Source organism: Mastomys coucha, unplaced genomic scaffold (assembly GCF_008632895.1).
Source record: "Mastomys coucha isolate ucsf_1 unplaced genomic scaffold, UCSF_Mcou_1 pScaffold22, whole genome shotgun sequence".
Taxonomy (NCBI): domain Eukaryota; kingdom Metazoa; phylum Chordata; class Mammalia; order Rodentia; family Muridae; genus Mastomys; species Mastomys coucha.
The window spans coordinates 210990595-211004717 of record NW_022196905.1 but is presented as its reverse complement, the minus strand read 5'-3'; the positions used below and the strand labels follow the sequence as shown (position 1 = coordinate 211004717).

The window sequence follows — 14123 nt, the reverse complement described above, 5'->3', positions numbered from 1 at the left end:
GGACTCAGCTTCCCTTTGAGTCTTCCTGAGCAAAGCCAGGCATCTCAGGCCAGGAGGTTGAGAGGTACCCAATTATTGTCTTATTTAGTTTATGTACATGTATGTCTGTTTGTAGGTGTAGATGCCAAGGGAGGCTAGAAATAGGTGTCTGAACCCTTGGATCTGGAGTGACAGGCATTTGTGAGCCTTCTGATGTGTGAGAGAACGGGGAATCAGGTCTCTGATAGAGCAGTAAGTGTTCTGAATTGGTCAGCCATCACTCCAGTCTCACTTGTCCAATTCCTTTAAAAAAATTTATTTCTACTAAAGAAAAAAATTACATGTATGTGAGGTGCCCACCAGAGAAGACTACTTGGATGTGACCTCCCCAAGCTTCAAGCAGGCTGAACCAGACCTTGTCCTTGACACAAGCAGCTAGCCCACCTAGGGTGAAGTCTTCTGTCTTAGGTGAGGTCTATTGTTTAGCCAAGTCTTCAACTTCCCTATAGGAGTCACACCCTGCTGAGCTGCTTCACCTGCCTTCAGGACAAAACAACAAGATGCTACTGAGGCCACAAGATTCTGGCATAGTAGGAGATGGGTCCCCTCCCTATATATTCTCAGACTCTGAAATACACGTTGGACTTTGATCGGAATGTTTTGACTTGGTCTCGTTATTTTTCACACCGTCCAATTTCCCCTATTCCCAGGCCCCTGCCTTTCTTTCAGGAACCCAGTTTGTGTAGCTGCTGGCCAGCCACAGGTGGCACCAAGAACAGGGACCTGAACACGAAAGGGCCGACTGAAGGCAGCACTGTCTGGTGGAGCTCCACAGAAAACGGAAGAAAATGGTATCCGGCACGCTAAGCAACTTATAGTATTGATGCTAGCGCTGGCCTTAATTTCATCTTTTGGAAGTGTTGCTGTAGGTATGGAAGGATACCGGCTAGGTTGGGACAAGCACTGACCCGGGTGCTGTTTTTACTTAGGGGTTGACAGTGACAATGGGATTGGAAACCTCCAAACAGGCAATTGTCTGCAGCCTTCAAGAGCTGCTTCAGAGAGGAATGGGGTTGGAAGAACAATTACTAGAGGATCTTTCAGATCAGGTAGATTCTTGCTGCCCATGGTTTCAAGAAGTAAGAACTTTAAATAAGAGAACCTGGGAGAGAGTTGGAGAAGCTCTAAGAAACACCAGCCAGATAATTTCACCCTCTGCCTCTGGGCATTCATAAAAGATATTATTGATAAAGAGAGCTCACAGGTGTCAGATAGTGCCCAGGGAGAGCTTGAAGAATTTCAAGAAGAATGCCTGCCAGAGAGGGCTTTCTCAGAAAAGGGCCCTCTCAACCCTAAATTAGAAAGGGATTCTAATGATGAGCTAACTTTAGACGAGGAAGCTCATTCAGAAAAAGGAGCCCCCAAATATCATGATGAGGGTTGGCGTTCTTGCGCACCCTCTGCCTCACCTATGGCTTTTACTGTAGGAGATACTACCCAGATGGACATGCAACAAGGTAAATAAGAGTTTGAAATTAAATTGCAGAAATTGACTAATGAGCTATGGGAACTAAAAAACAGTGTCAAGTACAGAAAAGAACAGGTACTCTGAGACATATCAATCACCGCTAGAAAGAGTCGTAAGTCAGGTTCGTGGGAAAGGGCAGGATACATCTGAGGTGTTGGCTTTCCCTATTGTTGAGGTAATTGATCAGCAAAACAATAGTGTCAGACAATATCAGACTTTAGAGTTCAAGGTGATAAAAGAGTTAAAAGCAGCTGTGGTGGAGTATGGCCCTACAACCCCATTTATACAAGCTTTATTGGATACTGTGATGGAGTCAAATTTAACTACTCAAGATTGGAAGACTCTAGGTGAGGCTACTTTGTCAGAAGGAGATTTCTTACTTTGGAGTTCTGAATGGCGTGAAACCAGTAAGAAAACTGCCACATTGAATGCTCAGACAGGGAACCCAGATTGGGATATTGACATGCTTTTAGGAGAAGGTCAATATGAAGGCAATGTTAATGAGATTGGGTTCCCTGTTGGAGTGTATGCTCAGGTTGCAATGGTGGCCCGCCTTGCTTGGAATCAGTTACCCCGACGAAAGGCAATCTCAGTGGAAGTTTAGCCAGCATCAGACAAGCCCCTGATGAGCTTTTCCAAGATTTTGTGGATAGGCCACTAAAAGCAGCTAGTAGAATTCTTGGAGATTCTCAAGCAGGGAATCCTTTTGTTACACAATTGGCACAGCATGTTGAGGCACTATTCGGTCGTATAAAGGACAGACAGACTTATCTGGATATATTCGTCTTTGTGCAGAGATTGGGCCTTCTTCTAATCAGGGCTTGGCCATGGCCGCTGCTTTACAAGGAACCACTGTGCAAGCAATACTTGCACAGAAGCAAGGGGATAAAATATGTTTTAAATGTGGAAGTTTGGGTCATTTTAAGAATGATTGTTCTAGGAAAACAGGTGCTGCCCCAGGAGTTTTTCCTCAATGCAGGAGGGGTAAACACTGGGCCAGGGAATGTAAATCTAAGAAAAATATTCAAGGCCGGGAAACGAGTTGAGGGGCCAGCCCCAGGCTCTGAGACACCAACAGCAAGCAGCTTATGGGGCCATGTGTGGAGAGCGGTAGAGCTGGAGAGGCATTCCGCCTTGACAAGATGGCGTTTACATCCGCTGTCGACTCCTGGTAAACAACTGTTTGCGCATGTGCGTAGAGTGAAAAGACGCCAAGTCACGGCCCATCCCAGGACGTCACGTGGGGGTGATGAGCAAACAGCCAATCATGGGCGGACATGCCACGCTGTGGGCAGACACGCTGCGCTGTGGTGTATATAAGCAGTGCTGATTATTGGCTCGGTCCTTTTTTTTTCCTCTGGATGAGGCAATAAACGCTTGCTGCAGAAGGATCCTAGTGTCCGCGTGTCTTCTTGCTGGCGAGACGACTGCACGGGCAACAGCCATGAAACTGCTGCCTAGCCAAGGAAATCTGCTTTTGAACTTACCAGGGCAACCCCAGGAAGTGCAGGATTGGATCTCTGTTCCACCACCCATGCAGTATTAGCCCCAGAAATGGAAGTTCAAATTCTGCCTACCGGAGTCTTTGGACCTTTAACCACAGAAACTTGGGGATTTATTATAGGAAGAAGCAGTTCGATTGTAAAGGGACTGCAGTTTATCCAGGTGTTATAGATAATGACTATGAGGGAGAAATTAAAATCATGGCTGATTCTCCTCATGGTATTATAACTGTACCAGCTAATCAAAGAATTGTTCAACTTATTTTAGTTCCTTTGTATCTGATACCTTCCAGATTTGTTAGAAGTGAGAGAGCAGAGTGGCTTTGGTTCCTCTGATGTGTACTGGGTTCAGTCTATTTCTAGTAAGAGACCTAGCCTTAAATTAATAATTGAAGGGAAAAGCTTTGAAGGATTAATAGATACTGGGGCTGATGTAACTATTATTAGAGGACAAGATTGGCCTTCAACTCGGCCTTTGTCTGATATGCTTACTCACCTCCAAGGGATTGGTTATGCCAATAACCCAAAATGAAGCTCTAAACTTTTAACCTGGAGAGATGAGGAGGGCAAATCAGGACAAATTCAGCCTTATGTTATGTCAAATTTGCCTGTTACCCTTTGGGGAAGAGATCTTGTCACAGATGGGCCTTATATTGTGTAGTCCTAGTGAATCAGTGACTAAGCCAATGCTGGGACAGGGATTTTTGCCTGGTCAGGGGCTAGGAAAGGAAGGACAAGGCATTAAGACATTTGAAGGTCCTAAGCCTCACTCTAACACTAGAGGCTTGGGGTATTTTCCGTAATGGTCACTATCTTGTCTGCATCCCATGCTGATAAAACTCAATGGATTAGTAATATTCCAGTGTGGGTTGATTGGTGGTCTTTGTCTAAAGAAAAGGTAGAAGCCGCTTCTCTGCTAGTGCAGGAGCAGTTAGAGGCAGGGCATCTAAGAGGATTTCAGTCACCATGGAACACTCCAATATTTGTTATCAAGAAAAAATCTGGCAAATGGAGATTGTTACAGGATCTAAGAAAGGTGAATGAAACCATGGTACCTATGGGAGCTTTACAACCTGGGCTTCCATCTCCAGTAGCTATTCCTAACGGATATTATAAAATAGTGGTAGATTTGAGAGATTGTTTCTTTACTATTTCTTTGCACCCTGAGGATTGTGATAGATTTGCTTTCAGTGTTCCTTCTATTAATTTTAAGGAACCTATGAAAAGATACCAATAGACAGTTCTTCCTGAGGGCGTGGTTAATAGTCCTACTTTATATCAAAAGTTTGTGGCACAAGCCATTGAGCCTGTGAGACAGCAATAGCCAATGATATATATTGCCCACTACACAGATGATGTCTTATTAGCAGGAAAAATCCTCAGGATTTGCTTTTATGCTATAGGGATTTACAACATGCCTTAGCTGATAAAGGACTGCAAATAGCTCCAGAAATGTACAAACTCAGGATCCTTATAATTATTTGGGCTTTAGACTTACAGATCAAGCCGTTTTTCCTCAGAAGATAGTTATTCGCAGGGACAGTTTTAAAACCTTAAATGATTTTCAAAAATTGTTAGGTGATATCAATTGACTTTGCCCTTATTCAAAGCTTACTACAGGGGAATTGAAATGTTTATTTGATATTCTTTTTTTTTTTTTTTTTTTGGTTTTTTGAGACAGGGTTTCTCTGTAGCCCTGGTTGTCCTGGAACTCACTCTGTAGACCAGGCTGGCCTCGAACTCAGAAATCTGCCTGCCTCTGCCTCCCAAGTGCTGGGATTAAAGGCATGCGCCACCACAGCCCGGCAGTATTTGATATTCTTAAAAGGAGTCCTGATCCTACCTCCCCTAGATCTTTAACTCCAGAAGGATTGCTGGCATTACAACAAGTAGAAAGAGCTATTGAAAAACAATTTGTTACTTATATAGATTATTCTTTGCCCTTACATTTGTTGATTTTTAATACAACTCATGTGCCTACAGCACTGTTGTGGCAAAGAGCTCCTCTTATGTGGATACATTCAAGGATATCTCCTAAACGTAATATCCTACCATATCATGAGGCAGTAGCCCATACGATGGTACATGGAAGGAAGTAGGCACAGACTTATTTTGGCAAAGAGCCAGACATCATTATTCAGCCTTTTACTGCACATCAAGATGCCTGGCTTAAGCAGCATAGAGTAAGGATTGGTTGCTTGCTCAGATAGGACTTAAAAAACTATAGACAATCATTATCCTCAAGACAGGTTGATAAAAATGTTAAATGTACATAAGGTAATATTTCCTAATATGATATCTTTACAGCCTCTGTATAATGCTATTTTGATTTTTATTGACAGCTCCTCTAAATGACGAGCTGGGTATCTTATGAATAATCAATAGCTAGTCATAGAGACTCCTGGCCTCTCAGCTCAGTTAGCAGAACTGACTGTGGTACTAAATGTTTTTCAGACTGTGAATTGCACTTTTAATCTTTTTACTGATAGTCTATATGTGGCCTAGCCTGTGCCTTTATTAGAAACATGTGGTACATTTAATTTTAATACAGCAGCAGAATCTTTGTTCTCTGAAGAATCTCATGAGCTTGAGTTTTTTTCTTTGAATGTGTTAATTACTTTTCTCATTACTCTGTAATGATGAGGACCCCACCCCACCCCACCCCACCCCCACCCCCTGGCTTACAGTTTGAGATATACAATCCACACATCATGGAAAGCATAGAGGAGTGTCTTGGTCTGGGGCAGTATGAGCTTGTGCCCACTACTTATATTACATGTAGGCAGATTAGGAAGTAGAGAGCTTGGGTCAGATGTGGGCATTAAGATGTGGGCATTATGCCAGGGACCATTTCCTCTACCTAGGCCTCATATCCCCAAAATGCATAATCTCTCCAAACTGTGCCAGAGTGCTAGGGTCTGGTGGGCACCAAGACTCCAGACATACAAACCTGTGGGGAACTGTAGGCACCCGCTTGGATACGATCGTCAGCCACTTGGATGATCTTAAGCGGCCGCTTAAATGATCGTATCCAAGATGGCAGCCATGTCTATCCTAGTCTAAAAATTAAATTAACTTGAAGGGGCTCCAAAGGAATAATCCAGGTTCTCAGCTTTGAACCGAGTCCTAGAAATCTTGGTCAAGGGCACTCAAACATATTGGTGACATTTAATAAAAAGCAAAGAAACGGCTTAACTTTCCCTAACGGTAATGAGCAGAGACACAGGCTGCTTTCTATCCCACGGGGCTGAAGCGGGGATGAGCAGGGCTCCAAGCAGCCTTAATTCTTTCCCTCTGCCCTAGGTGAGCACGCCCGTGCCTCCCTGTAGGCAGCCGCTTGGATACGATCGTCAGCCGCTTGGATGATCTTAAGCGGCCGCTTAGACGATCGTATCCAAGATGGCGGCCGCAGCGGCAATAGACTATTCTACTGCGCATGTGCCCCTTCCGAGCAGGTGTATACTGCGCATGCGCCCTCCCGAGCAGGTGTATACTGCACATGCGCCCTCCTGAGCGGGTGTATGCTAATGAGGGTTTGACAGGGAACCAATCCAGGAGGACTTGCCAGCTCAAGCTCGGGTATATAAGGGGCTGTCTCCAGACAGTCGGGGCCACTCCACAGAAGCAAGCAGACCTGCAGCACCTAGGAAGAAGAAGAAGAAGAAGAAGAAGAAGAAGAAGAAGAAGAAGAAGAAGAAGAAGAAGAAGAAGAAGAAGAGGAAGAAGAAGAGGAAGAAGAGGAAGAAGAAGCAGCAACATCAAGAAGAGCCAAGAAGAGCCGTGCCGTCAAGAAGAGCTGTGACACTTAAGAACCTAGGAGAGCTGTAATACCTAGGTACCTTAAAGAGCTGTAACACCTGGGTACCTAGGAGAGCTGTAACACAAAAGAAATTTCCTGAGTAAACCGTGAGAGAAGAAGTCTAAGTGTGTTTGTCGTTATTGCTGCCATCCAGGCAGCAAGGCGCTGTACAGGGAACACTGCAATTCAAACTGCAACAGAATCTGCACCACCAGCCTGCTTCCAAGGATGTCACTAGACATGGTGGCACACACATGTGAAGAGCTTTTGGAAGCCCAGATGAGGGATGTGGGTTGCTGCTGAATGAAGTGAGGACATTTTGGCTCCTAAGTATGGCCGAGGAGAAGGCGTATTGTAGCTGTGAGGGAGAATAGCCAGAGGCATCTGGAAGAGTCCAGACGGAGCCTGGCCATGAGTATAGCGAGAAGGGTTGGGAGGTGTGTGTGTGTGTTGGGGGGGGGACGACAAAGGAGACCAGGAGAGGAGAGAGAACCATGATCCAGACTGAGCCCGGCCATGAGTATAGCGAGAAGGGTTGGGAGGTGTGTGTGTGTGGGGGGGACAAAGTATAGTGAGAAGGGTTGGGAGGTGTGTGTGTCGGGGGGGGGGGGGGGGGGACAAAGGAGACCAGGAGAGGAGAGAGAACCATGAGAGCAAGCAGCCAAAATGGCTGAGTTATACAGGCCTGAGGAACTGGAGGAAGAGAAGCAAAGCCCAGAGCCTGGGCTGGAGAGGTTTAGGTGGGGATGGGGTGAAAATTACAGGAGTCACAGATACTGAGTGAGACTTGGGACATCAGCAGTCTGAGGCTAGCCTGGGCTGCATAGTGAGTTCCAGACTGCCCAAGGGTATATAACAAGTTTTTTTCTTTCCCAAGAACGAAGGAAACAAGAGTGTCAGGGTAGAAAGATGATTCAGTGGTTAAGAACATTTATTATTTTTCCTGAAGATCTGAGTCTGATTTCCAGCACCCACATCAAGCAATTCATAACTGCCTGTAGCTCTAAGGGGAACATGTGCGCACGTGTACACACACACACACACACACACACACACACACACACACACATGCACACACACAGATAATAAATCTTAATTAATCTTATTTCTTTGGGGTATTATCCACCATGGCACCCATGTGGAGGTCATAGGACAACTATGTGAATAGCTTCGCTTCTAACATGAGAATTCTGAGGATCCAACTTAGGTAGTCAGGCTTGGTGCCCGTGCGTTATCTGCTGAGTCTTGTTACCAGCCATGTTGGTCTTTGTGGAGACTTAGGAGGACAATGCAGTGGAGGATCAACTTAGGCTCAGGGTTGCAGAGTTGTGGTCACTTGGTTCTACCTGTGTGGCAGAATGTCTTGATGCAAGCCAGGTAGTGGTGGCACGTACTTTTAATCCCAGCACTTGAGAGGCACAAGGCATGTGGATCTCTGTGAGTTCCAGGCCAGCCTGGTTTATAGAATGAGTTTCAGGCTGGCTTTTGCTACACTGAGAGATCTTGTCTTGACAAAACCAAAACCAAAACCAAAACCAAAACCAAGACGAAAGAACATCAATGTTGCATTTCTTGTTTAGATGATGTGGTGTTGGCATCAAGGGTGCAGTTTCCAGGTCATGTCTGGAAGTACTCTACAGACCATCTCCCTGCCTAGTCTTAGGGTCAGGCTGTGTTACGCATTCCCATTTGGGACTGTGTGCCCCATGGCCACTTGTTGTCTGCATTTGACCAGTTGTGGGTCTGGGTGACAGGCTCTATCTGCTTCAGGAAGAAGCCCTTGCTGTGACAGGGGAGGGCTGCATTTACCATGAGCTTGCAAATGCCCCTTAGCCACCTCCTAATCTAATTCATCTGACCATTAACCAGGACACATCTGTGGTAAAGTTAATTAACTGGAGAGAAGAGATGGCTCAGTGGTTAAGAGCGACTACTGCTCTAACAGGCACAGAGTTCACAGATTGTACAGTCCCAGCATGTACAATCTGGCAGTCACAACCACCTGTAACCCCAGCTCCAAAGGACCTGTGCCACCTGTGCCACCTGTGCCGCCTGTGCCGCCTGTGCCATCTGTGACTATAACACACACACACACACACACAGAGAGAGAGAGAAAGAGAGAGAGAGAGAGAGAGAGAGAGAGAGAGAGAGAGAGAGGAAGAGAGTGGAAGAGGGGGGATAAACTAAATAGTTTTAAAAAGAGATTAATCTATAAGGCTGGGTGAGATGGCTCAGTGGGTAGAGGGACTTGCTTGCTGCCAAGCCCGATGACCTGGCTTTGGAGGAGAGATTCAATCCCACAGGTTATCCTCTGACCTCTACACAGGTATTATGACACAGGCACACTTCCATACATTCACACAGATACTAGATAAATACATACATATAAGAAATGTTAAAGACTAATTTATAAATTAGGCACAATAGTACCCAACCTCTCTCCTTCTACCCTGTCTCTCCAAGGTCTTACTCTATAGCCCAGGCTAGCCTTAAAGCCCAGTTTCCCACCCCAACTCCCCAGTGCTAGGATGATGTGACAGATGTGTGTCAGCATGCTTAGCTTCCAACCATGTTACCATATTGTTTTTGCCCATCCCCAGGTATCAGATGATGGGATGCTTATGTGATCATAGTAGCTAATGATACAGGCACTGAGACAGGACGTTGGGACGCTATCTGAACATACACATATAAGAATGTAAGCTTGAAACTGAGATGGTTAAGTCACACGAACACACTAAATAGACTGCTACTCCCATCCTAGGAGGGATGGAGTTGCACAGCATAAGATATCATGTGGGTAGAAGGCTCCATGGTTAAGAACACCTGGTGCTCTTGCAGAAGACCCAGGTTCAGTTCCCAGAACCTACATGGAGGCTCACAACTATATGTAACTCCAGACACAGGGGATACAGCGCCCTCTTCTGGCTTCCTTAAGTACTGCACCCCTGTGATAGGCACACATGTAGGCAAATGCTCAGACACATAAAAAATAAAATAGAACTTAAAAAACTTAGGATTTCTTTGTTTCTTAAACTTTCTTTTATCGTTTAATGAGTTTTTCTGTGTGCAAGATTTCAGTGACTGGCCCTTGGAGTCAGAGTCCAGTCTGTGAGAGTCAGTTTGACTCTTCAACATTCAGGTCCCAGGGATCAAAGTAAGGTGGTCAAGCATGCTGGACAGCCCAAGTGTCTGGAATTTTCTACTTGACATTGTTTTGTTTTGGGCCATGGCTGCTTGTGAGTGTTTGAAGCTTCAAGCTGCATGATTGTGGAGGGAGGACCACAGACCACCCATGGAGCTTGCAGTTTGAACTGAGCAAGACCAGGCAAGAAGACTTAGGACTGGTGATAAAGCAAGACAGGAGGAAGTTTAAGTAAAGAACATTTACTGCTCTTACAGAGGACCCGAGATAGGTTTCCAGCACCACTATCAAACAGATCACCAGTGCCTGTAACTCAGCTCCGGGGGATCTGACGCCCTCTTCTGGCCCTCGAGAGCACTACACTCATATGCACACACTAAAGTACTCAGGCAGAAAATAAATCTTAAAAAATTAATTCTTAGACTCAGCAGTAAAGAGCACCGGCTGCTCTTCCAGAGGTCCTGAGTTCAATTCCTAGAAACCACATGGTGGCTCACAACCATCTGTAATGGTGTCTGTGGTCTTTTTCTGGTGTGAAGGCATACATTCAGATAGAGCACTCATATACACAAAATAAATAAATCCTTTAAAAAATTAATTCTTCCACACAAGTAGTAACTCTGATCATCCTGCTTAGCTTCTAAGACTGGACAAGATCTGGCGTGTCCAGGATAGTACAGCCAGGTAGAAATAACGAATTCTTCACCTAGACTTAGAGGAGTGATGTCATCACCGTGAAAGTACGGTCGCTATGAGCAGGTAGCCTGTGAAGCTGTCTGTCCCTGCTTCTGTCCTCTGCCTCTCCTCCCTTTGCTCTCCCCCTTCCCACCATGGGATGAGGCTGTTCTGCAGAGATGGTTCAGTAGTTAAGAGCACTTACCAGAGGCCCCAACTTTGTTTCCAGCACCATTTCAAGTGGCTCACAGCCACCTGTAACTCCAGCCCTGAAGATCTAATGCCTTGTTCTGCCCTCCATACATGTGTACATGCCTGCATGCATTGCACACACACACCCCTTCACACACACACTCACAAAACATGCTCACACGCACACACATTCACATACATACACACAATCAAACACATACTCACACACACATGCACACTCTTTTATAGAATACATATGCTCAAATACATACACACATTCATGCAAACATACACACATTCTCACATACACAAACAACACACATATACACACTCACAAATATACAAACTAACCAACAAACACACGATCTCTCTCTCTCACACACACTCACACACACACAACAAATCTAAAGCAAACAACTGTTCTGTAAACCACTTTGGAAGAATAAAATAATTGATGAATTGAAGACGTGAATGTCTGGGTATAACTTCTGCCCTTCTGAACTCCCAGTCCTGTGGCTACCTGACAAGGACTGCTGTCCTTTGGACAAGGGTCCCCAGGGCACCTTTCATGTCCCTGTTCCTCAGGGTATAGATGAAGGGGTTCAGCATGGGGGTGACCACAGTGTACATCACTGCAGCTACTGTGTCCTTCTGGGCTGTGTGGGAGGATGTGGGACTGAAGTACACCCCAATCAGTGTCCCGTAGAAGAGGGACACCACAGAGAGATGGGAGCCACAGGTGGAGAACGCTTTCCATTTCCCTCCTGTAGACGGGATCCTCAGTACTGCTGTGAAGATGCGCGTGTAGGAGGTCAAGATGCCCACGAAGGGGGTGATGATGGGCAACGCACCCACTGTGTACACCATGGCATCATTGAGAGAGGTGTCTGAACAGGCCAGCTTCAGAAGTGGGCTGAGGTCACAGAAGAAGTGGGGGACCTGGTTGTGGGCACAGAACGAGAGGCGAGTCAGAAGGACTGTGTGGGTCAGGGCATTTGCAAAGGCTAAGGCCCAGGATACAGTGACCAGGAAGCCACAGAGCCGGGGCGTGATCGAGGTTGTATAATGTAGAGGGTGACAGATAGCCACAAAGCGGTCGTAGGCCATGGCAGTCAGCAGGAAGCTGTCGATGCCAGCAAACCAGATGAAGAAGAACATCTGTGTGAGGCAACCAGAGTAAGAGATGCCTTTGTGTCCCGACACATGGTTGGCTAGCATCTTGGGGATGGTGGTGGAGGTGAAGCAGACATCTACAAAGGCCAGGTTGGCCAGGAAGAAGTACATGGGGGTGTGCAGCCTGGGATCAGCAGCAATGGCTAGGATGATGAGCAGGTTCCCTAGGCCTGTGAGTAGGTACATGCTCAGGAAGGCGGAGAAAAGCAGCTGCTGCTGTCTGGGGTCCTGTGACAAGCCTAGCAGCAGGAACTCGGAGACCCTGCTGAAGTTGGCTGCTTCCATGGCTGTCCTAGAATAACAAGAAGAACAGAAGAATCCGTGTGTGATGATAACTGAGACTGAGTTCTGTCCTTCAGTTGGTTTGTGTGTGTGTGTGTGTGTGTGTGTGTGTGTGTATGTGTGTATGCGCACGCATGCTCATGTGCATGTGTCTGTGTCTTAGGACTCCATTGCTATAAAGAGACACCATGACCAAGGCCACCCTTATAAAGGACAACATTCAATCAGGGTTGGCTTACAGTTTCAGAGGTTTATTTGTCATGGCAGGAAGCATGGCAGCATCCAGGCATGGATGGCACTGAAGGATCTGTGAGTTCTACATCTTGTTCCGAAGGCAAACAGAAGACTGGCTCCCACACGGCTAGGAGGGATTCAAAGCACACTCCTACAGTGTCACACTTCCTCCAACAAGGCCACACCTACTCCAAAAGGCAATACCTCCTAATAGTGCCACTCCCTGGACCAAGCATATTCAAACCACCACTGTGGTTGTGTGTGATCCCTGGATTGTATCCCTTTCCTTTCTTTGCTCAGGCGTCCAGTAGGTCTTGCTTCTTTCTCGTGAAGTAGGACTCTTCTCCCTGAGCCCATCACTGGTTGATTTTTAGGTAAGGGCCCTGAGCTTCACCCCCAGTCCCTCCTTGGGGGATTTTAGGCAGGGGCTTCGCCTCTGCATTAGAGCCCCTGCCTAAAATCCCATAGTACTAGCACTGACATAGTAATGAGTCACTGGCAGAGTCCCACTTAGCATAAGTCTCCTGAAAGAGGAAAAGGTAAATCTCATGCTGTGTGGGAGTGGGTCTATCTGTCTAGGAGAGCGTGTTATCAGATTTCCAATACTGTCACACAACACTTGAGCCTCTCAGTGCATGCACAGCAGGAAAGGCTTATTCTGACTCACAGTTCTGGAGGCACCAGTCCCTGCCTCGAGCCTGGGGCAGAGGAAGAGAGAGGAGCCAACATCCATCGCAATGACTCTTCCCACTAGGTCCTGTCCCCTGCGTGTGCCACTATTTCCCAAGAATGACACAGGCTGATGACCCTGTCATTTATTTTTTTTGAGACATGGTCTCACTATGTAGTCCAAATAGCCTTGAACTCACAGAACTTGGGATTATAGGCCCACACTACCAAGCTCGTCTCCAGTCTCTATTCATAACTATGTGTGTGCATGTGAGTACATACAGGTGGCTGTGAGTACCCAACATGGTGCTGGGAACCGAGCCGGCCTTCTGTAGGGGTAGCACAAATGCGTATCCACTGAGCAATTCTCCAGCCCAAGGACCCCACCCGTCTCTAACACATGGGCCTTTGCAGGGAGTTCCAGATCCAGGGTGTAATGGACAATGATGTCATAACATTTTTTTTTGCTGTCTTTTTTTCTTTTTTTTTTTGTGTCTTTTTGACAAAAGCCCACCTGTAGCCCAGGTGGGACTTGCACTTGATATGTCACGAGGCTGACGTTGAACTCCTGATTCCCCTTCCTCTACCTCCCAGTGCTTGGATGACAGGTGTTCATTTACGTACCCTGCTCATAATTCCCTGGATGTGTGACCAGAAATAGGTCTACTTAAGAAGGAGATCCAGGCTGGCAAGATGGTTCAGTGGGTAAGGGAGCCTGCTGCCAAACCTGATAACCTGAGTTTGATCCCCAGGTGTCATGTGGTAGAGGGAGAGAACAGAGTCCTACAAACTTTCCTCTGTTCTCCATACTGTCACACAGATACACATACGTACACATATACACACACACACACACATACACAGAGAGAGAAAGAGAGAGAGAAAGGGGTGAGAGAGAGAGAAAGAGAGAGAGAGAGAGGGAGAGAGGGAGAGGGAGAGAGGGAG

At 46.3% G+C, this 14123-nt stretch overlaps 1 protein-coding gene and 1 long non-coding RNA gene across 2 annotated transcripts in view; one reads left to right on the top strand and one right to left on the bottom strand.

Moving 5' to 3' along the window:
* The window catches only part of LOC116069543, a 10080-nt gene extending 9445 nt beyond the window's left edge, over positions 1-635 (top strand). The window contains exon 4 of the long non-coding RNA XR_004110030.1: positions 489-635. This is a non-coding gene — a long non-coding RNA (uncharacterized LOC116069543). The remainder of the gene's footprint in view (positions 1-488) is intronic.
* A 10701-nt stretch (positions 636-11336) lies between these two features.
* LOC116104459 (olfactory receptor 1361-like) overlaps positions 11337-14123 on the bottom strand; it is a 5353-nt gene continuing 2566 nt past the window's right edge. Inside the window, exon 2 of the mRNA XM_031390950.1 lies at positions 11337-12285. Within this exon, the coding sequence (XP_031246810.1) occupies positions 11337-12278 (942 nt within the window). The 5' untranslated portion in view covers positions 12279-12285. The remainder of the gene's footprint in view (positions 12286-14123) is intronic.